At 44.3% G+C, this 26,034-nt stretch overlaps 1 protein-coding gene across 18 annotated transcripts in view; it reads right to left on the bottom strand.

Annotated features, from left to right (window-relative positions):
- WT1 (WT1 transcription factor) overlaps positions 1 to 26,034 on the bottom strand; it is a 187,164-nt gene that overhangs the window by 99,917 nt on the left and 61,213 nt on the right. For 13 of the 18 annotated variants that reach the window (XR_014584931.1, XR_014584932.1, XR_014584933.1 and 10 more), the window contains 5 exons: positions 20,653 to 20,730; positions 11,707 to 11,809; positions 10,181 to 10,331; positions 2,327 to 2,416; positions 547 to 639 (listed from right to left, as the gene is read on the bottom strand). Coding sequence is in view for 14 of the 18 variants with exons in the window: in XM_083837890.1 (XP_083694016.1) it covers positions 547 to 639; positions 2,327 to 2,416; positions 10,181 to 10,331; positions 11,707 to 11,809; positions 20,653 to 20,730 (515 nt within the window). In the remaining 4 variants the exon portion in view is untranslated. Of the gene's footprint in view, positions 1 to 546; positions 640 to 2,326; positions 2,417 to 10,180; positions 10,332 to 11,706; positions 11,810 to 19,800; positions 19,947 to 20,652; positions 20,731 to 26,034 lie in introns of those variants that run through there. The other 5 variants (XR_014584934.1, XM_083837889.1, XM_083837898.1 and 2 more) reach the window with 2 other exon arrangements.

Raw genomic sequence — 26,034 nt, 5'->3', positions numbered from 1 at the left:
TTTACTTCAGCATCTGTCAGTGTGAGTTTGCAAAAGGCACTCCTTTTATCTTCTGGAGAGATTACAGTACAAGCAGCAACAGCAAGAGCTTTGCCGTGCTATCCTGCATTAGGCTCAACTGACACTTAGGAGAAGCATGAGTAGGCATGAATACTTTAGATTACAGACCTTCAGCTGAAGCTAGAATTGAAGTTTCTGTCCTGTAGGTTTTTTCAGTGAAGGCAATAGATCAAGTTGACATTTGTGGGCTGAGACCATAATGTTCGTTTCACTATAGCTGACAAAATATATTTTAGCAAGCTGAAATTTCCTTAAACATGACAAAGGAAAGCATAGTTTCAAAAATCACCTAAAGCCCATTGTGAAAAGTGACTATGATATTTAGGGAATGTAGTCACACTGGTTAATCAGCATACTCTGAAATGATTTCTGATGTTCTGAATATTTAATCCCTGGTTAAGAGACTTTCTAATCATGTAAATTACAACAACATTGTTTTAAAGTTAATAAATAATGAAATATAAATGTGAATAAAAGTTTACGCACTTGTTTTACCTGTATGAGTCCTGGTATGAGTCTTCAGATGATCAGATCTGGAGAACTTTCTCTGACAGGTTTTACACTGGAAGGGTTTCACACCTGAATAGAGAAAAAAAAAATCTATTCTTATATCCCAACACTTTTTGGAAGGGTGGATGACATCAGCTATTTCTGTATTTTCACAAATCTGGGATTTTTTTCTACTAGTTACTCTAACTGCTCCCCCCAGCTTCATGCCTACACATTACAGAAAGTATTAATCAGGCTGCCACACACAGTCCCTTTGTAACCCCTCTTCCAATGTCTGGGTCTGAAGCATCCAAACAGCACCAGCATAAATAAACACCCACTTATACTGTTGGAATAAGGAGGATCTGCAAATTTCCATTAATTCTGATCCTATGGCTTGACACTCCTGCCATCATGTATGAGCAGACATGGCATGAGAAAAATAGCAGCACAGAGGTATGTATATTTTTATACACTCTCAGCAGGCTTAACTTTATACTTCTGCTACTTACTTCACACACTACAGGTAAGTCTCTGAGACTACTTAACACAAAGGTTCTAGTATGCAGTTGCTAAAAGCATATCATCCCAACAAAGTATTTTTACCACCAGCTTTCAGAGATACTTCCTCTCTAAATATCATTTCAGTGGGATAGAACATCTTTAGTAAAAGTAGTAGGCAGAAATTCTCCACAGAACTTGAGTAAACCAATTGTGAGACAATTCCCTGAGATACAGGAGACCCAAACACAATTTCTTGCTGCAGCTCAATCAGAGGAGTATTCTAAAACCCCTCCTCATGTCCCATGCAGGGTGCCCTCATGGTTCAACTTCCAAACAGGAGGCCAGAGTCATTGTCATCTTGTTTTCTGTGATATTGAGAACAGCTGTCTCCTCTGTTAATCTAGGCCTCCAAGAACTCCAGAAATGCTGAAGCGGGCTGTCTTGATATTTCCAGAAAATAGTGTATGAGCAAAAATCAAATTGCTGAATTTAAAATGAACTCAAAAATAGTTTGGGCTGTCTTAGAATATTCCACCCAGTAAATGATTGACAAAGAAGGCTCACAAAGTCTAGCTAGGACCCAGACCTGTTCATGACCGCTGTTGCCTTCTCAACAGTATGTTAACAGCTGCTATACACTTTCCAGGTTATTTTTGGCCAGCTGCACTCCAGCACAATCCAGACAGCCAGATCTTCAACATTTCTCTCCTTGATACTCCTAGAATTCTTCTTTAGCTGGCAGAATTCAAAGGCTCAAATCCAAGCTTAAGTGTCTTGCTGAATTAGGTACTTTTAGCTGATGTGGCTTTTCCTTCTCCCTTCTGCTTTCCACGTGCAAGTGCACAGTAATTCCACCACCCTTTCAGGTTACGCACATGCAGGATTCACATATTAGCATTGCTAAACAAATATCAGAATATCAACAGTAGCATTTATCAGATTACTCATTGGCAATTCTTTCTTGCAGAACTGTTTTTAAAATAGTGCATTTCCTATACTGGGGATACCATATAGAGCAAGGAGTTTCATTTAGAAAGCTGCTTCAAAAAGATGGTGGCAGGACAAAAAGCTTGCATATACAACCACGGCAGAAATGCCAACAACAAGAACAGTTGTACCCCCTTCCTAAAGCTAACTTTAAGAATTTGTCACTGCTGGCATTGTGCATGAGCAGATACAACATCAGGAAAATAGAAATTTCAAGTATACTTTTTGGATCACAATTCACATATAAAGGTGAACTCTGAAGAGTAGAAGTGCATTGCCAACAAACCTGTGTGTCGTCTTTGGTGCCGTTTGAGTTGGTCTGAACGAGAAAATCTTCGTTCACAGTCCTTAAAATCACACTGATAGGGTTTTTCACCTGCAAAGTACAAATGGTTTATCAGAAAATGTGGCTAAACTGGGGAACACTACAGCTAGACTCTGAAGATTCAGTGTGTTACAATAAGAAGTGCAGACTTTCTTCATTTCTAAAGCAATCTCGTGAAAGGCCAGTCTCATTTGCTACAAAACCATACAGCTGTGTTGGAATCAGTAGGGTAGGGCTGGCACAATTTTACCACTTTGTCACTGATCTTAAATCTGTTCATTCTAAAAAATGGTCAACTAGGCAAAAGGTACAAAAAACTTTAAGGTTACATGATTTTTAAATTGTTTTCTTCTGGAAAAGAACAGAAATATTTTGTTTTTTATTTCTGTGAAAACCGCATTAAGCTCTTTCCAGCGGTTTCAGTTATATATCATTTGTACAAGGGAACAACTTGCAGTTTGCTCTAAATTGGCTTTGAAGTAAAAACTAAACAAATGAGGTGCAAATTTTAACTATACTAAATGAATTAAAAGAAAATGAAGAGCACAATTCCACCACAGAAATATACGCAGTCTTCTGCAAAACACAAATTATGTTTCTTCTGTAAAGCACCACTAAATAGAATTTCACAAGTAGCTGCACACCTCCCGCAGGCAAGCCCATGGATTATTGCAAAGCCTCATGTGAATAATAAACTCTTCCTCCACACCGTACAATTCTGCAGAGCTCTTCAGGATGTGTTCTCCCTAGGATCAAAAGCAAGCTTCTGACTTAAAATAAATAAATAAATAAAGTTTCTGAAATCCCTGTAAGCTAGTGTCTCAGATGAACATGGTTTTCAATGCAAAGGGCTTCACCAAACACGTAAAGATTCAAAAAGAAATGCAGAAATCAAGGACCTTGAGGAAAGAGGGGAACACTGCTGGATTGTAGCATACTGCAGAGTTGGTGAAGATTTGGCCAGCATAAAAAGACTTAATCCGTATGCTGTTACACGAGGAGCTGTATGACATCTTAGATCTGATTCTCATCTACTCTAAGGCCCTTTTGCACACCACTGCAATCCTGCAAGAGACTGAGATATAATTACAATTATACCTACATAAAGTCTGTTTCCAGTGCCACAGCCCTGCAGAGAGGCCTCAGCGTAAGAGCTAAGGAAGCATCTCTCACTGCAGAGCTGGAAGATCCTGGGCTTTATCTGGAAGGTACACACTAGACCAGCCGGGTCCTGCTTTATCTACTGTGGAAAGCTGAGATATAAAACAAAGATCAAGCATGAAGGACCTAAAGAACAAAAAGCAGCTGAAAATAGAAGGTGGAGTGGGTTTAATTTCTCCGGATGTATTTTTAAATACATATCACTCATAAATCTTCACTCTAAGTGTCTGCATTTCCAATTATATTATGATGAGGAAAAGGTTTTTCTGAGCACCAGTTGCAATCTTGAATGGGAACTGTAAATTTAAGGTACTACAGAGGAATATGTCTGTGATGCCATGTTCGTCTTCTTCATCACTTGTGAAAGTTAACTGCTGTGCCTTATAGAAATACTTGTTTGAAATCATTAGGATAACTGGGCATCATATTGGATTAAGGGGCTACAGACATTTCTGCTTTCAGAAAGACTTTTTTCGGCCTGTCATTAGACACCAGGTAAGAACTATTATGGAATCATTTGAAAGGCTTATTGACAGAGCTGTCCTGTATTTGTACAGGACTGTGGTCTTAGATACCAGTACACACTATTTTGTCTAAAGGAGAAGCATTCTGATCTAGGTAACAGCATAAGTAGCATATTAAGAGCAGCATTCCAAATTCATACTGGGGTAGCTAGGATCAAAACTTCACAAAAGCAACTAAATCTGCAAGAACAAGTTAACTTCCTGTGACAGTCACCCAACGGAGTTTACTGGTTCTCAGACTTAGGTGTGGATAACTTCCATGTCTGCTGTGCTTAATTTATTAGCATAAGGGATTAAAGTTGCCACAGGTGTTTGAAATAGTTCCGTACACTTTGACCACAAGGACTCCCAGGGGGGTGCCTGCTTTTCAGAAACCACTTACTTCCAAGGAATTCAGCCCTTTGGCAGATTTAAGAGGGGGAATGTCAGCAGAGCAGAATGCAGTGACAGGATGATTGTCTGCTAATTGCAATATAAACGCAGAAGATAGTTAAGGAGGTATTTGAATAAAACAGTATAGGAGGTCTCATGGCATGTACCTTAAAGTATTTCTTCATACTTTGAAATATAATCTTGATTAAATTGAGGACAAATTTAACCGATGCATATAGGAATCGATCCAATTTGCTTACACAGAGATATACTAACACTGCAGAAGACAAAAGGTAAACAAACAAGGGGCAGCATAATATTTGGACAGAAATCCTAATTTCTCTTTCCTTCTAGATCTTCAATGTCAGCTAGTGTCAAGCAAAATGCCTGCCAAAGCCAACTGACACATACCTGTTAGCTTCCATAAATTTCTGTAGAACAGGATGACAGAAACGTCCCAGATTAGAAAAAGTCTGCTGGTGCCTCATTAAATGACTATACAGAAAGGGACTCTTGGACTGTTAGAGACCCTCCATTAAACAGCTGAAATCTCTCAGTGCACAAAAAATATCCTATAATACTGTCACCTTCTGATGTGGCCCTATACAATTTCAAAACAAACCAGGAGAAGAAGATGAAGCTTCACCAGTCCTTTCACCTGTGACTCAGAGGTTCCCACAATTATTTACATTTCATTACTAAAAGACAGCATGCAACAAAAAGGCTACACTTGGTGCATAATGAAATAGTCAAAATGGGAGAGGATAGGTGGAATAGCAGTTCTCCTAGAACAGTATTTAGAAAAACGTTTAGAAAATAAAAGCTCCACAATCACAGAATTCTGAATCAGCCTTTGCATTTATCACAATAAACACTTTTAATAAATCTATTTGCTCAAGGCAGATTAACTTAAACTAGAGGAAGAATGCACTCCTCCTCTTGTGAAAATTAATTTGCACAGATGCATAGGGAAACAGACATTAGCACTGCTGTAGCAGTTGTACAAACATTCATAATCATTCCATTTAATTAAGGCATACAGCAAGAGCAAAAGCCTGCTGCTAACAAGAAAACATGAGAGGAGGCTGATTTTGAAACTAAAGACGGCAAGTCTGAATGAGAATCTGAAGGCTTGTCTATACTCACTTCACCATCGTAAACCCCTTTGCTTCTATATCCAACTAATCAAATGAGCACAATGCCATAATCAGAGCTTTACTACACTAGTGTAACATGTTTCTATTCAACATAATTTGCTTTAGCAAACTTAGAGAAAACTTACGTCTCTGTTTAATAGGGAGCCTTCATAGGTAACTTTTTCTGTCATCTTCATGACACAGTTCAGGTGTGAGAAGACATCATTACTGCTGTGAAACTAATCTCATATTTTAAATACATAAATGATCTTATTTTATCCAACAGAAATGAAAGCCTAAAAGTGGTGCATAATGGGTAAGGCCAAAAGTCCATCCAGCCCAGCAGTCTCCCATGGCCCACTGAAGATATTCCAAAGGTATTCCAAAGCAAAATTGGCAAAAAAGTGCTAACCTACATGTTACCACACTAGACTGTTGCAAGAGTGCCTGTGCAGTTCCTAGCTCAAGCACAATGACACCCATTTATCATTGCTTATACAGAGGATATAGCTCTGTCTTTCAAAGGTGTTGCAATGATGAACTGCACTAATGACTGTAAGGCATTTAGCAGCATGGTAACACACACCATAGTGAAAAGATACTGGCTTAGTCAAAGCAAAGAAATAATCCTTAGATCAGTAGTGTAAAAATGGTTATTAGACCATTACTTACACCACCTAGAGCCTCAGAAATTCACCACCAAGAGCCGAGTCCCCTACCACATAAAGGATTACCTTCCTGATTTGCAGATTCTATTATTTTATTGTAGAAACTCATGCCTGCAGTTGAGCACTGTAAGGCTGAAGAATATGCCTAACAAAAAGGCAGAGGGTATTTTATCTGCAAAAGTGCTCCGTTTTTCATCAGGGTAAATCCACAGTTTTTCCAATGTGTGGCGCTATACCCAAAGGGGCTGAAGCAAGTGTGGTGATATTTCCTCCATACATTAAATTAATGAAGGTCTAGACATCAACTTGCTTCCACAAAGAAATCTCTGAAGTCTGCTACAGGACTACAACTCACATTAATTGCTGAACTGTTGAAAAGTTATATGTATTTTTGCATTTCCTTTCAGGGCCTATCTACTGCAGCAAAATACACCAAGATAAGAAAAAAGCTTTTTTGGCTGTACATGTTTCAATAAAGGCATTGTTAACAATGGATAAGCAGTCTTGGAGGGTACAAAATGTCAACATATTTTCAACTAAGGCTATGTTGAAACATTGGTAAGAACAGATTACGGAAACCAATTTTGTGCTTCAGGGCCCTATTTGATTTTGCAATACTGCAACTGGTGAATAGAAGACCTGATGAGCCAAGTTCTCTGTAAATATCTATGATAGAAAGGAAAAAGATAAGCAAGAGTCAACGTTATTCTGTAAGGATACCATCTGCTGTTTTAATAGGAGATATATGTTACAGTTTATTTTCAAATCATGTCCATAATTTAAAAATTGATCTAACTCTACACTAAGGAAGGTGGAAAAACTTCAAACCCATGTGTGAATACAGAACCATCTTACAGGAGGATGTGTAAAATTATACGTTGGCTGTAGAGAGGTATACCAAACAAATTATACTCCACTTGAGCTAATACCTGACAGTTCTCCTAACCTCAAAATGGCTTGTCACGATTCCTCCCCATCAAAATGCTGGAGTGGAAGAAGAAAAGATGCAGCCCTTCATTTAGTAAGATATTAGGTGTTATGTTTACCAACTACCTTCCATCTAAGTGATTTTGCTAACTCCGTTAAGCCCAATTTCTGTATTTAGTAGGAAGTGGTGTTACGTAGTTCATTGAGTTACAGACAGAAAGGTGATCGGAGAAACTAAGAGACAGCTACATGATTATCAACAAGCACCAGTAACCTCAACCTTAGTCATACTGGTCCGTTAAGATATCCCCTCACCTAACAATGAAGAGGTGGAGAAAAGATGAAGACAAGTGTCAACTGTAGCAATCGTAGCTATTACCAACAAAGCACACAAATTCTTCATAGCAATGATTGATCTGCCTTTGGAGACAACTGGTTTGTAAATTTTGCTTTTGATTTAGAATACTTCAGTTGAAAGGGCCTTACAAAAATCACCAAGTCCAACTGCCTGACCACTTCAAGGCTAACAAAAGTTAAAGCCTGTTATTGAGGCCATTGTCAAAGTGCCTCTTGGACACTGGCAGGCATCAACCGCCTCAGTAGGAAGCCTGTCACAGTGTTTCACCACCCTTGCAGTAAAGACATTTTTCCTCATGTCTAGGCTGAACCTCCCCTGGCGCAGCTTTGTGCTGTTCCCACACACCTTTCTGATGACCACCTTCTCCACAATGAGGCAAGTTCAGGGTCAGATAGCCAGGAGACTGGAAACGGATTTACACCACAACAGTCAGTTCAACTGACAAAGGAGTGCTGAAGAGCACGGGACTGAGGAGGACCACATGGGCACCAAGTCCAGACCCTCCACTGAGCCAAGCAGCCAAGAAAAGATGTTAACTCAGAAGTGTTCACAGACTATCCGCTCCAGATGCTCCCATACAGTATAGTTCTCCAAGCACTCCCAAAAGCTAGGACCAACAGGCTACAGGAACAGACAAGAAATGAAGGGCATCATGTCCTAAGTATTTATAGCAGCTGGGAATTTAGTTAAGTACAATTTTCAGATGATAATCACAGGAAATAGCTAGTAACTATACAACAGGCTGAGGAACAAAACCTAACTGTCCCTACCAGTCTGACTAAGGGGAGAACTCCCTTCTGATCCTAAATCTGAATGCCTCACCCAGGCAAGTTAACCAATTACCCAAGCAATTCTCATACTGGCAGTGCAATATCCCCCAGCTTCCTCTCTTTAGCTGCAGCCAACCTTGAAAACTTGTGTTGTCTTACCAATGGCAACATTTTTATCAGCAAATACAAACTTTGGGAGTCAAGCTGGCCGCTTAGAGAAAGTACCTTGCAAACATTTGAGAGAAAAAATAAAAGTGTTACGGTCAACATCAAAATATAACGGTAGAAAGATCTGGGTCCACCTTAACAGAAGAGGTGTTTGAGGAGAAAAAAACTTTTTTCCTATACGCTGTTTCACTATAGCATAAACCAAAGGAGAAGGAAGGGGTGTTTATGACCTCAAAGATATGGGAAGAAGTCTCTCTTGGGATGCTAGACTTCCATAGTCCTGTCCCCTATGTCTTCTGGGGATTTTCTGACTCTACATGCCTAGATTATAAGTAGTATAATGCTAGATATCTTCTCCATTTAAAGGGAGAAAAAAAAAAAAAAAGATGTAAGATGTGTCCTTGTGGTGCATCCAAAAATAATATTGTGAAAGCCAAGCAACCAAATGGAATAAAATATAGAACCAAAACAAACAAATTATGATTGCTAAGGTACAGAGTAAATCAATCTAGAAATGAAAGAAATAGTGATTATGAGAAAAATTCAGAACTGCTTAGGCATACTCAAGAAAAATACTGCTGTTAATGTGCCCCAAAAGATCTACAAATTTTCTTCTGTTCCCAATTTATTTACAAAAAAATATATAATAGCATTTCTGTAGACCTTTGGCTTGGAAGACTAAATTACTGTTACAATCCAAATTATCTCACATCTGTAATCTAAGCAAAAATGAAGATGTCATCTGAATATTTTGCAACTTGCATGTTCAGAAATTAAAAATGCTTTGTAATGTTCATTTCTTACCTATCATGGCGTTATGCAAGTACATAATGTCACCACACAGTATCCAAAAGAAAAAGTTTGCAACTATTTTTTAATGAAACATTAGACAATCTGCTAAGTCACAACAGTATGGACTACCTTCCTGTTATCTGTTTTATCCCTTTGACCTTCTGTTATATTCACAGTTAACTGAACACCCATTTTTATAGATTTTATTCACAGATTTCTAAATTAGCACAGAAAGAGCTGTCTAAATAAAAATATGATAGGCAATAAAAAAATGTGTAAGATGCATATCTAAAGATATTATACATAAAAATTACACACTTCCAACAGTATAAATCTTCAAATAGGGGAAACAGTCCTTTTTAATAGCCTGCAAGATACAGCAGGACATGTTATTTCCACATTTTGAGACATAAACTGGATTGCCTAAAATCAGATAGAACCCAGATCTCACCATACGAATTAGTGGCTTCAAGTTCAATTCTTCATGAAAAGATCCCAGAGCAAGCAAGCTCCTTTGCCAGTCCCTGCCTCCAACCCCAACCAGACACATCTTATATAGGGGGAGAAGATAATGGGAACTTCTTAGTAGTTAACAACAGTCAAATTTTGGAGCAAGCTTTGATGCTCCTAAATTAAAGAAAAATAGAAAGAAGAAGAAAATTAATGGCCCTGAATGATGTCCTATAACAGTCTGAGAGGGAGAGAGGTGATCTACTTGCTGTCAGGGTTGCTCTGTGTTTTATTTCGCTAGATTCACAGTCTTCTCATCCAAAAGGGGGATTGCCCCTGTGACAGCACGCATCTACCCCAACTGGCACATTCTCACTGCCCCTGACCTGGCAGTTCATCTCTTGCACTTTACACTGTTTCAGAATCGCCCTAGCCGTTCTGCTGTCCAGTGCTCTAACTTGATTTATAGCCATCGATGCTGACACTTACCAGTGTGCTTTCTGCTGTGCATCTGTAAATGGGACAACTTAAAGTATCTCTTGTTACAGCCAGGGTACGCGCACATGAAGGGACGTTTTTCATTTGTCTCGCTTGCTGATCGGACAATAGTTGGTGCTACTCCTGGCACCCGTCGGACATCCTACAATGACAGATGTGTATGTTCACAAGCTTTTGCTTAGCATATTGAAAGGCAAACAGTCAGGGGCACTTCTCCATGACAAAGAGATACTTAAATATACCACACTGCAAACAAGCAACTGAATTCTATTCTACATTAATGAAGTACAACCTTAGTATACCTTAATCTGTTACTTCCAGATTATTAAAATTATTTAATAAGGTAAAACACAGTGAACTCTACTCACTAAATTCTCTCACCAATATTTATATGCAAGACTAAATGGGCCATATTCTAACCTAATCACACGATGATGAAAGTAACACTCATTGGCATATGAAATAGTTTTAGGTATATTCCAATGTAATAGATAAGAGCATTAGCCAGAGTAACATTCCCTTCTTTTAAATATTTAAATGTTTTAAATATTTTAAATATTCACACAAAGTTAAGGTATGGGAAAAAATTATGCATTGGGTTAATACAAATTGGTAAAACATAAAACAAGAAAAACTGTCCAGGTGGAGTTGGTGAATAGTTCAGCTTTAATGAGTTTTGGCCTCTGTCACAATGTTCCATCAAAGGTGATCTTCTCCTTCTGGGATAATTAACTTCCATAAACAATGTCCATGCTTACTTTTATTCACTCAACAAAAAGCTGGCTCGTGAGCCTATTTCTGAGACCTTGCTACTGAATAATGACTTACTAAACCATAGAGAAAAGAATAGGAGAAAAAATGCCATCTAAAAACATTCATGCAGGTTGACAACACAGAAGGAGAACCACAGAAGAGACAAGTACTATGTGATGCCTTTGCCATCAGTTTTAAGAAGGTATATTTTTTACAGTGATATTTATCAATGATATAACTGTTCAGAAAGGGAGGAAATTAACTCCCATGAATGATAAGTTCCTTCCAAATATTTCTTTAGTCATTAGGAAACAATCACTTATTATATTTTGTTTTAAGGAAATGTGTTTGAATTAGTAAAGCTTCAGAAATCCTTAAAAGCAAAATGTCATCTAGTACTTTTTATGCAGTCATCAGACTTGGTCCATTGTAACCACAGAAGTTTCACGTGGCCAAAGTGGCTGGAGCTAGAAGTTGGAAGCTGAATCTTGGACCATCTGGAAAAGCTGGTAAGGAATGCTGCTTCACAGATACATTTTAGAAGGAGAAATAAACAATTTTAAACAACGGTTTCAGAAAGAAATCTTGTATTATACTTCAGTGGTTTCAGTGAAGTCATGACACTTATGTCAAACATTACTTGATAACACAGGGAAACTGAAATCAAGGATGGATTTATAAAAACCAGTGAAGTAAGTAGTAAGTGACCATTACAAGCAGGCAGCAGTTTTACTTCCCTATGAAGAATGGCCTTCTATACTCACTTGTATGCCTCTAAAAACTCCATGGGTGTGTATTCTGTATTGGGCCCCACAGCTGTATAACATGGGAGCACTGTGGTTCTCATTTTCATATCCTGCTGTATGGCTGTAAATAAAGAGGAGAATAATGGAGAAATGAAATATTTTGCACTACTCAGCTCCATTTGAGAGGTTTAATTTCTTAAGTTGGTGATAACATATGTAGAGTTTGCTTTTGTAGCCAGGCTATCCAAGCTCAAATGGAATTCACTAAAGGAAACCTGTTCCACCTTCATATGAACCCGCTCCCTTCCAGCACAATGCACTGACTCCATGCATACATCTATTAGTATCCATTAAGGCAGTCCAGGAAAAAAAAAAAAAAAGCCATGATCTGAACTCTGATGCATTTCCACAAAGATTTTAGGTAAGGGGAAAAAATCCACATAGCAGCATAACTGTGTCATGTGCACATGTACACGTTATTTATCAGTTAAATGTGGGGCTGGCTATTGCTAATATCTTTTGGAATGAGCAAAATGCCTCAAGTTTCACATTAAGTGCAGTGGATTTTTGTCAGCACCTCATGACTCAGATATTACCAGATACTACCAAGAAAGTGATGACATTTATAAGAATAGCAGTCATGTACTCATAAACAGAGATTACAAATCAATGTCCAAACTATTTATCCCACATATCAGTTTGCAGGATACACTACAAATTAACCCTTTATAAAAATAAATAAATAAGAAGGTATAAATTATCAAGATTCCTTACACAGAATTGTGACAATTTTAAAATTTTGTAACTTTTGTTGTGGTTTTGGGGTGTCACAATCACATGCTTATTTACTTATATTTATTCTTCAAAATCCTACACTCTGCTTTCCAGAACATCAGGGATATTGCTGTTTTTCCTGTCTGCGACCTTCTTAATGTAAAAATAATGTAAATGAACTTAAAACAAGTATGTTACATTAGTGTGGGCATTGCCACATGTATGCATATATATTGGCAACAGTACGTGTTCATATTTTACACTGCACTAGAAATAAGAAAGCCCAGAACAAAGCCCAAGGGCACACAGCTAGGGACAAAGATGGATACATAGGATGTTATCCCAGTCTTTGCCAAATGCTTGCAATAGCAATTTTAAGGGGTCCCTGAGGCCCAGGCTCTCATTTCACTGGTCCTTCCTTTCTCTTCACTCAAAGTTCATGTGCAGAGTAGAATTACAAGGAAGTTTTAAACCTCTTAAGTGATTTGCAGAACGGCCAGTGGAACTGGAATGTGGGAGACGTCTCAACCATTTGTGAACTTCGCTGAACAGGAGGGGAGCAGTATTTGTGAACAGCTATTACTGCAGCATGCAGGTCACATTCCTAGTTACTCGTCCACATAGCGGTTTGCAGGCTGCCACCTGGCAGATGAGTTCCTTTAGATCAAGTCCTTTGCTGCTAAAATACCAGATTCAAATCCTGGCTCCACCTGGCCATTCAAATGAAAGGCTATGCCTTTAGGCAGGCATGCTCCGTTTGTTTCAATTTTAACTGGCAACCGAGTGATTATAGTGAAGTAATTTTTAGGGCGGTGGCAATAAAGTATCTCTGATCTGTAACATTCTGTAATTATAAGAGAAATACCATTGTCTGATTTAAACGGATTAAACACTTCTCTAGACACATACCCTGTCTAACTGAACAGGGTCTCCTCTCTGTTTAGGGTCCAATGTGGTTCTTAGTGCCCTAGTACAAGTAACAAATTATTTGCACAACTCGTGCTCCCCACTAGCATTGAATTTTCCTCTCTATTTAAAGGCAGGAAACTCCACAGGTGAAAAAAACAGTTGAAAAGCACCCAGTCCATGGTGATACCGATGTTAATCACAAATTAAAACAGAAATAAGAACTGCTATTTATAAGGAGGGATTTCCGCAGTAGAAGCTGTTGCTGATCTGTAATACATCAGCAAATAAAGGGTAAATATGAACTTCAGCATTATTAGTTACCCCGCATAACTGTGCCTCTCATCCATGTCTGCGTTAGCAACATTACACCTTACAACAAACAAGAGACACTGAGTCAGATAAGACTTTGCAGGACAGAAACTTTAGAAGGAGAAACAACAATACGCAGTAAAAGGTTAGGCCACAAAACCCAACCTAACTTTCCCTCCAAATTCCCATGGTTTTCATCTTTCAGTGATGAACATTTTTGGAAAGACCAGTCAGTTCTGAAATAATTCCTCCCAAGAATAAGAAACAGAACAAAGAGCCTGTCTGTGCCCTCAAGAGTGACACTGGATGGGAGTTATCCTTTGAATGATCTCCACCTCAATTTTTATTGCTTATTTGGGAAGGCTTCCTCAGCATTCAGCCTTTTTGAAATTTCCTCCCATTATTTCTAATTATACTACACCATAACTGTACACACAACTGCAAAGCCTAGAACATTAAAACTTTCCAGAGCTTCTTGACCCACAGTATATGAACAAGTGAACAGCCACAGCTCCCTGTGAGAGACGTTTTAATAAGCCGTAACCAGAGCTCCCATTTTACATGGGCAACAGTCTCATCAACCCTGGCTGGTACTCAGCATGGTCACACGGATGATGGCAGTAAAATCAATCGGGAGATTCCTTGGTTAAAATGATATTTATTCACTACAAAGCCCTACGGAATAATCTGGCCTCCAGGGAGATAGAAATTAACAGGTTACTGCTCCTGCAGCTTAGTGAAGAAACTGGAATGCTGAAGGGGAGTTTGCACAACCAGTCCCTGTTGCTGCTCTCTTCACTCCAACCTTTGCTCTGCATCAATAGTAACCTGATTGTGAAATACATTTTTTTTAATTCCAGCTTCTTCACTCAGTGCATCTGTGGTGTATGCCACAAAAGGTATACCATGCTTACACAGCTGTCTGGCTTTGTAATGCTGCAAATTATATACTAAAATAAAACTGATACAAAACTATATTTATATATACACACACACACAAATCTCCTAAATACATTGCTGAAACTCAAACACCTGCTTCACTGCATACAAGAGATAATGATGGAATGCAGTCCTACATATATGAGCAATACAAATAACCAATGAATTTATACCTCCAGTACTTTAAGTAACTGGAAATCTTAAGAGGGTAGGAAATTCCTCATTTCCATCTTTTCTAGTCAGGCATTCTACGTTTAACTAGGCAAACAGACAATGCCTCGTACACATAGGCCACAAAAAGCATAAAAATTATAAAAAAAATTGTCCTGATACACTCCCTAGGTAATATCATAGGTCTCCATCAAAGCTCTGTAATGGCTACATCGTACATCCCAGATCCACTGACAACTGTACTGTCAGTTAAAAAGATGATGCCTCCGAGATGATATATACTGTGCCGTTCGGATGAGCAGTGCTAATTCAGGGTAGGTGAAGAAGGACACTTCAGGAGGAAAAGGCTCCTCGGACCGGGACACGCGTCTTCCCTCCTGCAGGACAGGCTGCTCAGCACCACCACCGCAGCCCGGGGAAGCGCACACACCATGCCTCGCAGCTCAGCCGCGGCTCCTGGGCTGCCTCCCTCACCCCCAGAGACACTCAGCTAAGACCAGGGGGATAAGCAGGAGGCGAAGAGTCGAACCAAAAATACTAGAGTCCCCAGAGTTATAGCTAGGAGAGACATTAGACCAATCCCTTCACAAGTCCTAAAAGGACTCAAAAACTAAGCAAGGCAAGACGCAGCCAAATTGGCCTGTCAGTTTCTAACAGGAATATTTGTTCGAGTAAGGACCGAAGGACTTGGCTTCCTAGTCTATTTCTGCCTTTACTTGTAAATACACAATTCCTTTTAATTTCAATGCGAACAGGACAGGGCAGAACTGGACTATAAATATTTATAATTCATCAAGTTAGCTGCTGAAAAAACAACTCAGTATATTTTGCTCTCTGGTTCTAGGCAGCCAGAAACAGACCGGGAAACAAATCCATAAAATGTAACTCTAGATAACTGGGAAACAAAGTCTGATACTTGTGCAACATAAAATGCTAAGCAAGCGCTATGCGTTGTAGAATATTTAGAAGCACTTGCATTTACCGTTAGTCCAGCAAATCCTTAACACTCGGAGAGTAGCTCTTTTAAAATGATTAATCTCAAAGTTGTACAGATTGTACAAAGATTAATAAAAATGAAGGTTTTACAGATGAGAACGTGTGATGAAAAACAGAGCAGCTTTAAAGAGTTGTATCAATCTAAGTGGTTATAAAAAAAACTCATAAAAGATGACATTCTAATCTGAATATTTTAAAAAAATAATCAAGCTGCAATTTCTCTCTCACACCATTTTTACTTTGTTAAACTGAAATTGTCTGTCTAATGTATAAACCAGTTACAACTTAATCTGAAAAGTTAAGCTTTTTATTATTATTTCATAAACCAAAAAAGGGAAGCTTTAGGGCATACTGAGGAGAGTTAGAAAATTTCAGATGAAACGTGAATACAAATTGATTCATGAGATTCAGACTTGGAAGAATAAAAAAAGCCAGAAAGCAAGATTACATAAAACAGGCACCACATTAAGCCTCAATTTAATTGTGTTTCAATGCAGGAACAGGAATTTTAGGGTTTAGAAACAGAGCCAAAAATGAGGCAAAGTGAGGGTGTGGGCTAGTCCCGTTGATAACAGAACATAAAGGAAGAGAAGTAGAGTTAATTCCCTCTGCTAAAATATTTACCATCCTAGCACCCTGGGAAAAATATGTATGGAGACAGCAAAGAGATTCTGATTAGTTATATAGAAGATCATGTTTCTGCCTGCTTTTTGTCTAATACTATACAGAGGGTGGAGCTTAAAGCTGCATTTTTATCTGCACTTTCCAAGGCAAAGGAACATTAAAAAATGTGATTTCACAGGTTACAGCCCTTCTGCCATCTTCAATGAGAAAACCAGCTGGTTGATGAGCACTTGGTAAAGGGGACTCTACTCTCATCGACTTCAATAGTTTTGGGGATTTTTGACCTCAGTGGAATCAGGGTTTCACCCAACGCTTCCCTCAAAACGAGATCCTCAGCTATCAGTGGGAAAGGGGTGATTGAGTGTCAGAGACCATGGGTCACTGCCCATTGCCAATTCATGTTAATTATAGAACTGATCCCACCTAGGAAGTTTTACACCTCCAAATTTTACTAATAATACTGCTATAGGTAAACAGAAAAACGTTTACAATTCACTTGTAAACAAAATCTGTTTTAAATGCAGTTTTAATAGTGTTCTACAAAGATTATACATAATTTTCCTTCCAGTGAAACTCAGCAAACAGCAAACGTCCATGAAATACGCTGATCATTTAAAATGCAAGCAAAACCAAACAGTAAAAAAAAAAAAATATTGTCTGGTTATATATGTGTGTATGATTTCAGGTGACCGTCAGAAATATAACTTTTACTCGAGCAGCTGAAGAGAAAACTATATAATATTTCTGTTAAGTCTTGCTGTTGGATATGTGGCTATACCTCTTGCCTACCATGCCATATCATTTCCTGCTTGGTATAAATTATTTCCATGTCCCTTTTATATAGAACTCATCAAACTATCAAGGAGGATTTTATAGTCATGAGGCCTACCTCCAAAAAAATACTATAAGGGAAGCCATCATTTTCCACATTGTACAAATAAGAAAGCAACACAAAGATATTAAGGACAGAAGCTGAGGGAAAAGGTGTCTGCAAATTTTGGACATCCATTTTGAGATGTCTGGGACCTGAGTTTTCAGCATAATAACCAAAGGACCCATGGCTTTCCTTCAACAGTATAAATCAGGTCTCAGCTTCTCCAAACGAAATACCACAAAATACCATCAGCAAACAGTGCCATTCACTGCCTTAACCATGAAGTTTTCCTTTCAGATTTTGGAGGTTGCCCATTTACGTGACAGCTCCCGCAGCCAACAAGACAGCCCTCCCTCTTGTCCATCCAAAGCTCAGAACGGGACTGAGAAGTCTCCAGACAAACAGGCAACACATAACCAAAACAGCAGCTCACAAGGCAGCAAACGTGGGCTGTTCTTCCCTCGTCCGGGGCCCTGACTTCACATATGTTATAAGCACAACCTGAACTCAGTCTTTGGCATTCCAAATCTAAGTGAAACTCCACCACACAGATTCAAACCACTCCGACTACACGGTAGCAGCAGGGGGTTGTCATCTTCTCTAGTGACAACACCTTGCAGAGAGAAGCTTATTTTGGACTATGAGACTTCCTTTTAGCTTGCCAGCAAGTAGAAACATCTAGAACTCAACTTTTAGGAACCTACTCCATGTTCTGGACTAGGTTAGCTGCAGCCTTTTCTATCTGCTTCCCCACACGCACCTCTCTCCCCTTCACCTGCCAGTCTCTCACACTGCCACACTCTGTCAGAAGACACCACCTCTGCTCACCTTATGTTCCTCCCTCCACCAGACAGTGATGCCCAGACAGGCACTCTGTTCCATAGCTTTTAATGCCCACCTTGTCTGGATGCCCAGGCGATGCCTTCTTCTGTTCCCTAATGCTTACACCTACTGAAGGCACTCAAAGACTAGAAACAAAGAAACTTCTTGCCCTTCTCACAACTCAATAGGAATGATTGTTACTGTCAGCTTTTACCACCTGAAGTATTCATTGCCAAATTTCAAACTTTTAATCGGAATTCTACAGCTAACCAAACAGATATTGGCAAAAATGTGAACAGCTAAAACCAGAATGCTTTCAGAGAAACTGCTAGACAGCTCTAGCACACAAGCTGTTAACTAACCCTACCTAAAATAGATGGCAATAGCTTCCCTTCAGTATATCAAACTTATGCTGAACATGAACCCCAAGAACAAGCTACTGAACTGGCGGTTCACTGTCAAGTATGAAGTGTATGACCCCTAAGCTTTAGACAATCATGGAGTTGTCTAACTACTTGCAGAGCTTACCAGCAATGTTTTCTTCCTTATTACAATGCACGCTAAGCCAGGAAGAAGTGCCGGGGAGAACCCAAAGCAAGGAGCTAAACAAGGACTGTCAGCATTGGACAGAATCTGGAAGCTCCACATTTCAACAGAGAGATTGATTCCAAAATTCTTAAATTACAAGATCGAGAAAAACATCTGAAATACTAAACGCCTGGGAATCGCTTATGAACAGTTCATATATTTTAAAGATGTAAATCTTGGGAAGAATACCTTATGTTCATGGCAAGTGAGATTGGAGGTACTGTGTATTGTAACTCTCAGCCAGAAAAGACAGATAACTATTTTGGCTCATATTACCAGTGATGAGGCTATGTCTAGCACTGATTTTCCACAGATTCTACAATCTTGGCCTATACCAAAACTTTCAGCTTTGTTTTACCATAGATCATTCATCTTGATTTCTCTTTTTTTTTTTTTTTCCCCTTTCAAGCATCCTAGGTCACATACTTTACACTGCTAACAGTCTGACTCCTGGACAAGTAAAAAGCCATTTATTTTGTTCAGTACTCCTTTAATATTTCTATTGTGTCTTTTTTTTCACTGAGTTCCCCAAAGAATAACCTCTTCCTTGCTTTAATAACTTGGACCTCAGTCAAGGTTGATGTGTTTCTCCATTTTGCAGGATATTTTCTTCAGAAGAGACAAAACAGTGTCTAATATTGCAATGACTGATCTTTAAAGGGTACAGATTAAAGAGGAAATCACAAACACTTATGGAAAAAAAAAGTAGGAAATAACCTTTAAAAAGAAAGAGTCAGCAGCAAAGACACAGAACTGTACACAACTGTAGGATTTGGGGATCTTCTTAACCACAAGGGATCTCCTTGACAGATCTCCTCGGACTCAACATAGTAGGGCCATTCCAAGATAGTTTACTATGCTACCATCTGGTCTTCAAACACCATTTGTGAATGAGGTAGAAGCAGATCCATTTTTTTCCTTCATCACACTACAGCATTGAACAATATGGACAATGTCCATATTGAATGAGGTTTCCACTGGTAAGGATGGCTATGTGAAAGTGTAGATCTGTGTGGGCTTTTCTAGATTTCTCCTGTTGTTCACTCGAGAGTGTTAACACATGCTTACGCACCGAGAACATCTCAAAGCGGGCTGGTGACACCTACCTTCGGTAGGGGCGTTTTCATAACCAACCATCCGCTCAGAGCAGAGCAGGCCGTCTTTGGCTTTCTCTCGACTCGGATCGAAAGGCGGCTCTTCTGCTCACGGCACCGGTCGGAGATGGGGCGAGGGGAACTCACGGCCGCGCACCACCCCAGCAGGTCCCACCCTGTCCGATGCTCGCCGGGGGGCACCGGGCCGCGGGAGGACCTCGGCTGCCGCCCGTCGCAGCGGCTGCCCCGGGGGCCGCGCACCGCGCTGCTCGCTCCGTGTGCTTCGCTGCCCGCCCGGTGGCCGCCACCCCGGCGGGGCCCCGCGGCGCCTCGGGGCCTTCCTGCCCGCCCAGCGGCAGGAAGCCCCGCGGGGGAGGCGGGCCGGAGCCTCTTCCCGGCAGGTGGGAGGGCGACAATGGCCGGGAGGAAGGAAGCCGGGAGGCGGCCGGGCCGGGACACAGGACGCAGGGCCCGGCGACGGGCGGGAAAGGGAAGAGGGGTGGCAGCGAGGGGCGACGGCTCGCGCAGGGGCGGCCCGGCCGAGCGCCGGGGAGCGGCACCGGGCCCTGCGCGGCGCCCGGGGCCGGGGCCGGGGCCGGGGGGCGGCTGTGTCGGGCCGGGGCCGGCCGGAGCGAGGGCCTTGGCCGCCTCAACGCCTGCCGCCCGGCTTGGCCCAGCCGCAGCTTCGCGCTCCCGGCTCCGTGGCACGAGTCTCTGGGGGCACGGGCGGCTGATGGGCGCTGCCAGCCCGGCCGGTAGCTTTTCGTGCTAGCGGCCCGGTGCACGTCGTGGAACGCAACGCGAGGTTCGCTGGGTAGTGCGGCTACAGCGGGTAACGGGTCAGAGAAAAAGAAAGCGCCTTACCCCTTCAGTGTGGATCCCAAGTTCATTTGATTCCACGTCATGCATTCAAGCTGCGAGGTCATTTGGTATAAATTGTCACTGTTATGAAAATAGCTAGAATTAGAACTACGTCGTTGTGATCAGTTGAAAACCGATACGTCAAAAAAGCAACATTTTGTCAACGTTTTTCAATTTTAAAACAGCACAAAGTTAATTTATCTTACTGAATTTTATCGATGTAGTCATTCAAGAGAAGAGACAATGGAAGAGAAGAGAAGAGAAGAGAAGAGAAGAGAAGAGAAGAGAAGAGAAGAGAAGAGAAGAGAAGAGAAGAGAAGAGAAGAGAAGAGAAGAGAAGAGAAGAGAAGAGAAGAGAAGAGAAGAGAAGAGAAGAGGAAAGGAAAGGAAAGGAAAGGAAAGGAAAGGAAAGGAAAGGAAAGGAAAGGAAAGGAAAGGAAAGGAAAGGAAAGGAAAGGAAAGGAAAGGAAAGGAAAGGAAAGGAAAGGAAAGGAAAGGAAAGGAAAGGAAAGGAAAGGAAAAAGAAAAGAGAAAAGAAAAGGAAAAGAAAAAAGAAAAGAGCCCATGAAAAGTCTCTTTTAATCTGCAAGACTGCAAATGTGTAAAGATCGGTAAAGTTTTCCTTACAGGAAAGTCACATCCGATATTGGCACATTGAAATCAATGAAACGAATACAGGCAGACCTGTGGGCTAACAAAGCAGATTATTTGTTTAAAAAAGGCAAATCTGTTAACTGCTTTAACCGGGAGTGGGAAGGATCACGTGGTTAATGGACTGAAACAGCTATCGTGGCTCCTGATGGATGGGACTACATAGAGGGGCTTGACAAGCCGAAGAAAAATGGAGTGGCTGAGCGATAAACTAACCCCACGACGGGAACGCGCCGGGCTTTCTCCCCGCTCGGTGCCGCGGGCTGGGAACGCGCGGGGCCGCGGCACACGCGGGTGCTGCCGAGAGCGCGGCCCGGGGGCGGCGGGGGGCGGCGGGGGGCGGGCGGCCCGGCCCGGCGGGCTCGGGAAGGAGCGGCCCCCCCGGGGGCAGGCGGCCGGGGCCGCCCCGGCCTCGCAAACGGGCGCCGTGATGGATGCCCGACAAACGCACGTCTGCTGTGATGGATCGCACCTAAATCCGCGGGGCTTGGGAAGCGAGCCGATATCGTTCTTACTGCGGAGCTGTTCTTTTTTTTTTTTTTTTTTTTTTCCCGCATGGCAGGTAGAAGCGACCTACAAAAGTCAGATTCCAGTGGGAAGCTTTTGCATATAAAAACAAATTAAGTGACTTCAATCTCGAAGTATGTGTAATATCATTTGTCAGTATCACTGGACGCTATTATTCATTAGTGTGTCTGCACTGCTATTATGCTACTACAATGTCCTGCATATCAGCTCAGGAATTGTTAAACTCTCCTGCAGTTTCCCCATTTGCAATAGCAGCTCGTGCTGGTCTGTGCCAACTACGTTTTGCAATTCCACGAATTCTTCCTGTAATGCTGCTGTAATTAATTCCTCCAGGACCCTGATTTTTATTAGAAGTGCCCGCCCGATGCATTTACAGCAGGAGATTTCCCTTTAACTTTCTTTCTCTTGACAGTTCATTTATAAGAGCCTCCCCCACAATATCCACTTTTTCCCCTCCTTTGCTTTTTCATAAAGCAATACACTTATTCATCTTGTCACTAGCTAGCAGCCACTGTACTGCATGCGGCGGTTGGGTGACAGCGCCCCGAACAAGCCGCTCGGAGACCGGCGCAGCTGCCGAGCGGGGCGAAGCCCCAGCCCGCCGCCCGCACCTCCGCCCTCAGAGCCCCCTCCTGCCCTCGCCACCCTGCAGCCGCGCTTCGCCCCTCGCTTGGCACCTCCGCCACCAGCTCGGCGCCCCGCAGGGAGCCGCGTCGGGCTCCGCGCAAACCGGGCGGGCAGAGGGTGAGCGGAACCGCGCTCTGCCCTGCCGCTGGGGCGGCCCCGGGTCGTGGCCCCGGGACGTGGCCCCTGCCCCGCGCTGCGGGCAGAGGGGTCGGGGCGGGGGGGCGCGGCTCCCACCGCAGCCGGGCGGGGCGAGGATCCGCCGTCCCGGAGCGATCGCACCCCCAGAAGGCCGGCGTTGGCCGCGGGTCGCCCGGGGGCCGCCGGGCACCGAGGAAGGAAGGATCGGGTGTCTCGCGTCTGACGCGTGACGGAGAGCAGGACACGGGCAGCTCCGTCTGCGCGGTTTGGTACTGACAGCCCCGCAAGATGATCTCACGGACCTAACAGCCCCGCTCAGCATCTCGGCTTTGAATGAGGCTTGAGTTATGAGAAGGAAAGCGGGGTCTCTGGGGATGTGCCTGCGTTGGTTCCAATCTGAACCGCCGGCCCTCCAAATGGCCGCAGAGAAGACACTAAAAATAACTTATTTTCATTACGGAGATGCTTTTAAAGAGAAACGAGAGGAAGGGGGGGGGAACGTTTCTACAAGGGGGATTAATGTAAGTTGGAGTGGAATAAAAGGAAGTCAAAGCTGAGCAAAAAGGGAACTTAAAAGGAAACCAGTAGTAGATCATATAGAGTTTGTTTTGGCCTGCATCGCAGTATTACCGAGTTCTTGACCTCTGCGCAGAAAGAGCTATAATCTGAACCGAGACTCCTCCACTTTTAAAGTCTTTGTAAGTGTGACTCACAGTAAATTTTCGGCATCGGGCATGTTTACTACATTAAACAGCGCGAGGTAGAAAAGTTCACATCCTCGCCGTGACGGACCGGCCAGCGCCGGCCACCCGAGGCCCTCCGGCCAGCGGGGCACGGCTGCAGCCGGCCCCGGCCCCGGCCCCTGCCCCTGCCCCTGCCCCAGCGCTCCCTGGCAGCGGGGCGGGCTGCGCAGCAAGCGGCGAGCGAGAGCTGCCGGGGCGAGATTGCTGAGATGCTTTCGCTTCCAGCCCGAGAATTACGATCTCTCGGCTAGCGCTTCAAGCTCTCGCCTCCCTGCATGCTTTGCCTCGGTGCGGGAGACACGGGAAAGGTCTCCAGGCGGAGCGGCAGGCCCTGCCTTCGGGGACGGCACGCCAGGACCCGACAGCGCGCCCCGAGGCCCGCGGCCCCTTGCCCAGGGAGGGGGAAGCCGAGAGCGGCTCCGGGCGGTGCCTTGGGGCCGCCGCCCCTGGCGGGGGGCGCGCTGGGGGCACGGCAGGCTCGGCCTGTAAAGGCTGTAAAGAGAGGGCAGAGCGCGCCCGGCTGCGAAAGCAAAACGGAGCTTCGCGAAGGGACACGGAATAAACATGGCCTTAAAAACAAGTACAGAGATTCAGCCAAATCGGTTTTCGACAGAAAGAGCGCGGCTGGTTTTCAGGCCGCTGGGAACGTGGCTGATGTCTCGCAGGGTAACCGGCCGTCCCTCTTCCTTGACGACACTTCCTAGGAAGAACAGTCGTGCGGTGGGAAAATCGCTTTTCCCCGGGCTTCCCCCCCAGAACACGGGGAGGTGGGGACGAGGGTCCCCGAGCTCCCCCACCTGTTGAGGCTGAGCTGCCGGAGCGGGCCTTGTACTGCAGGGGCTCTCCCTCCACCTGGAGCAAGGTCTGCCAAGTTACACACCCCACGCACATCAGTATTGGCTCCAGGGAGGTTTACGGGCTTAATCCGCATCCTACCGAGGCAAGCAGCAAACCTGCCGGGGAGCAGAGTCGGATGGAGGCCGAGGCCGGGACGAGATGGGCCCCGCGGCAGGCGGGCTGGGGCCGTGCCGTGCCGTGCCCAGCCGCGCTCGGTGCCCGTCCCGACGCCCTCCTGCGCGGGGGCAAGGCTGGAAGCACGGATCCCACTGGGATCGCGCCTCCCGGCATCGGGCTCGCTCCCCTACGTGCGAAAATGACCGCTCCGGGGGATGAGCGGGAGAAGTACCCGCCGGGCCGGGCTTTCCACACCCCTTCGCCAGAACCGAAGCTGCCCGCTGGGGAAACGAAGGAGAGGCCGGGAGAGGCTTGGCGCTGGCTCCCCGTGAGGGTCCCGCTCCCGGGAGGAGCTGCGGCCTTCCTTTACACCTCGCCTCCCTGGGAGCCGGCGCTAAGGCGCGGAGCGGGGGCAGAGCCCCGGGGCCCGGCGGGGCCCGGCCCGCTCCCGGAGCGGCGGCTCGGAGCTGCCCTCCCGACGCCTCCCCACAAATCATATTTATAGATTTCCCTGCGAGGCGAGCAATCTCTGCCACTTCGGCGCAGGAGTTCTCCCCGCCAATTATTCCGCAGGCTAATCTCTCTGGATAGGCTTCTTTCCTTCCTTCATTACCTCATTCCCTCCTTCCCTTGACGTCAACTCACGTTCATTAGAGAAGTGGCTTCTGGAAGTGACAGAATTTTGTTGTCCCGTGTCCAGTGTTGATTAATCAGAGATGATATGGCCGGCCTCTAAGAGGAGCCGCTCGCGGCTTCCTTCGCAGAGGCATATTGTTTTGTGTGCTAGAGTTACTTAGCAACTCGAAGATACGGGACTGGCTCCAAGTTCACAAAAAGTTGAAGAATAAATTTTGGGGAACTTCCCTGCTCACTAAACACGTTGTAAAACTGCGAGAGGCGCGCCCAGCCCCCACGCCAGAGGGAAGAAAATGGGAAACCGCTGTTGCAACGGGGCCTTCTGTTTGTAAGGCCAGTTCGCGCTTAGAGCAAAGCTCCAGATACACCTTTCTCCCGGCAAGGAAACCCCATAGTTGTATTGCCCCGTTCTCAGAAAACAACCTCTCTGCAGGCCGGTCCCCTCCACCCCCGGGAACCATCGGGAGGGCTCCTGGTCTGCGTGCCGAAGCCTCCGGCCTCTCATCCCGTGCTGCCCACCCGACCCTCGCTGCCGCCCACTGCCGAGCGCTCCCGCGCCCTCCCGGCAGCAGAGGGGAGCAGGAGCGGGGGCTCCCGGTTCCGGGCAGGCCGCCGCCTTTCCCCAGACGTGGCCGGGCCGCGCCGAGCGCAGGCTGCACCCCGAGGACCGGAGCAGAGGCCGCGGGACGGGGGCGGAGGGGCCGCGGGCACCGCACGGCCTCGGGCAGCGCGGGATGCTCTGCGGCAGGCGCCGGGCAGGGCTCCGCCGGGCTGCCCCGTGCCTCTCCTCTCGGCCCGGGCGGTAGGAAGAGCGCACCGGAGCAAACCCCAAATCCTGGACGCCAGCGGGCCCTGCGCCAGCCGTGTGCCCGCTGCGCTCGGGAGGCTGGCACCTGCCGAGGGTTCCCCCGGAACGGGGACCCGGCCCCGGAAAGCTCGGCGGGGCCGGGCTGGAGGGACAGCCTCTTCTTTCCTTTTCTTTTTTAACGTGTGCATCTTGTTGGGTTTTTGTTTTGTTTTGTTTTTAGAGAAAGGGAAAACTGAACTTGTTTCCTCGCAGCAAAGAGAAAGCTGCTGGAACGACACGGCAGGGAGAGACCCCGCCCGA

The sequence above is a fragment of the Anser anser genome (genome assembly GCF_964211835.1).
Source record: "Anser anser genome assembly, chromosome: 5".
In the NCBI taxonomy this organism is placed as follows: domain Eukaryota; kingdom Metazoa; phylum Chordata; class Aves; order Anseriformes; family Anatidae; genus Anser; species Anser anser.
Note: the sequence above shows the minus strand (reverse complement) of the source record. Positions and strands in the feature narration are given on the sequence as shown.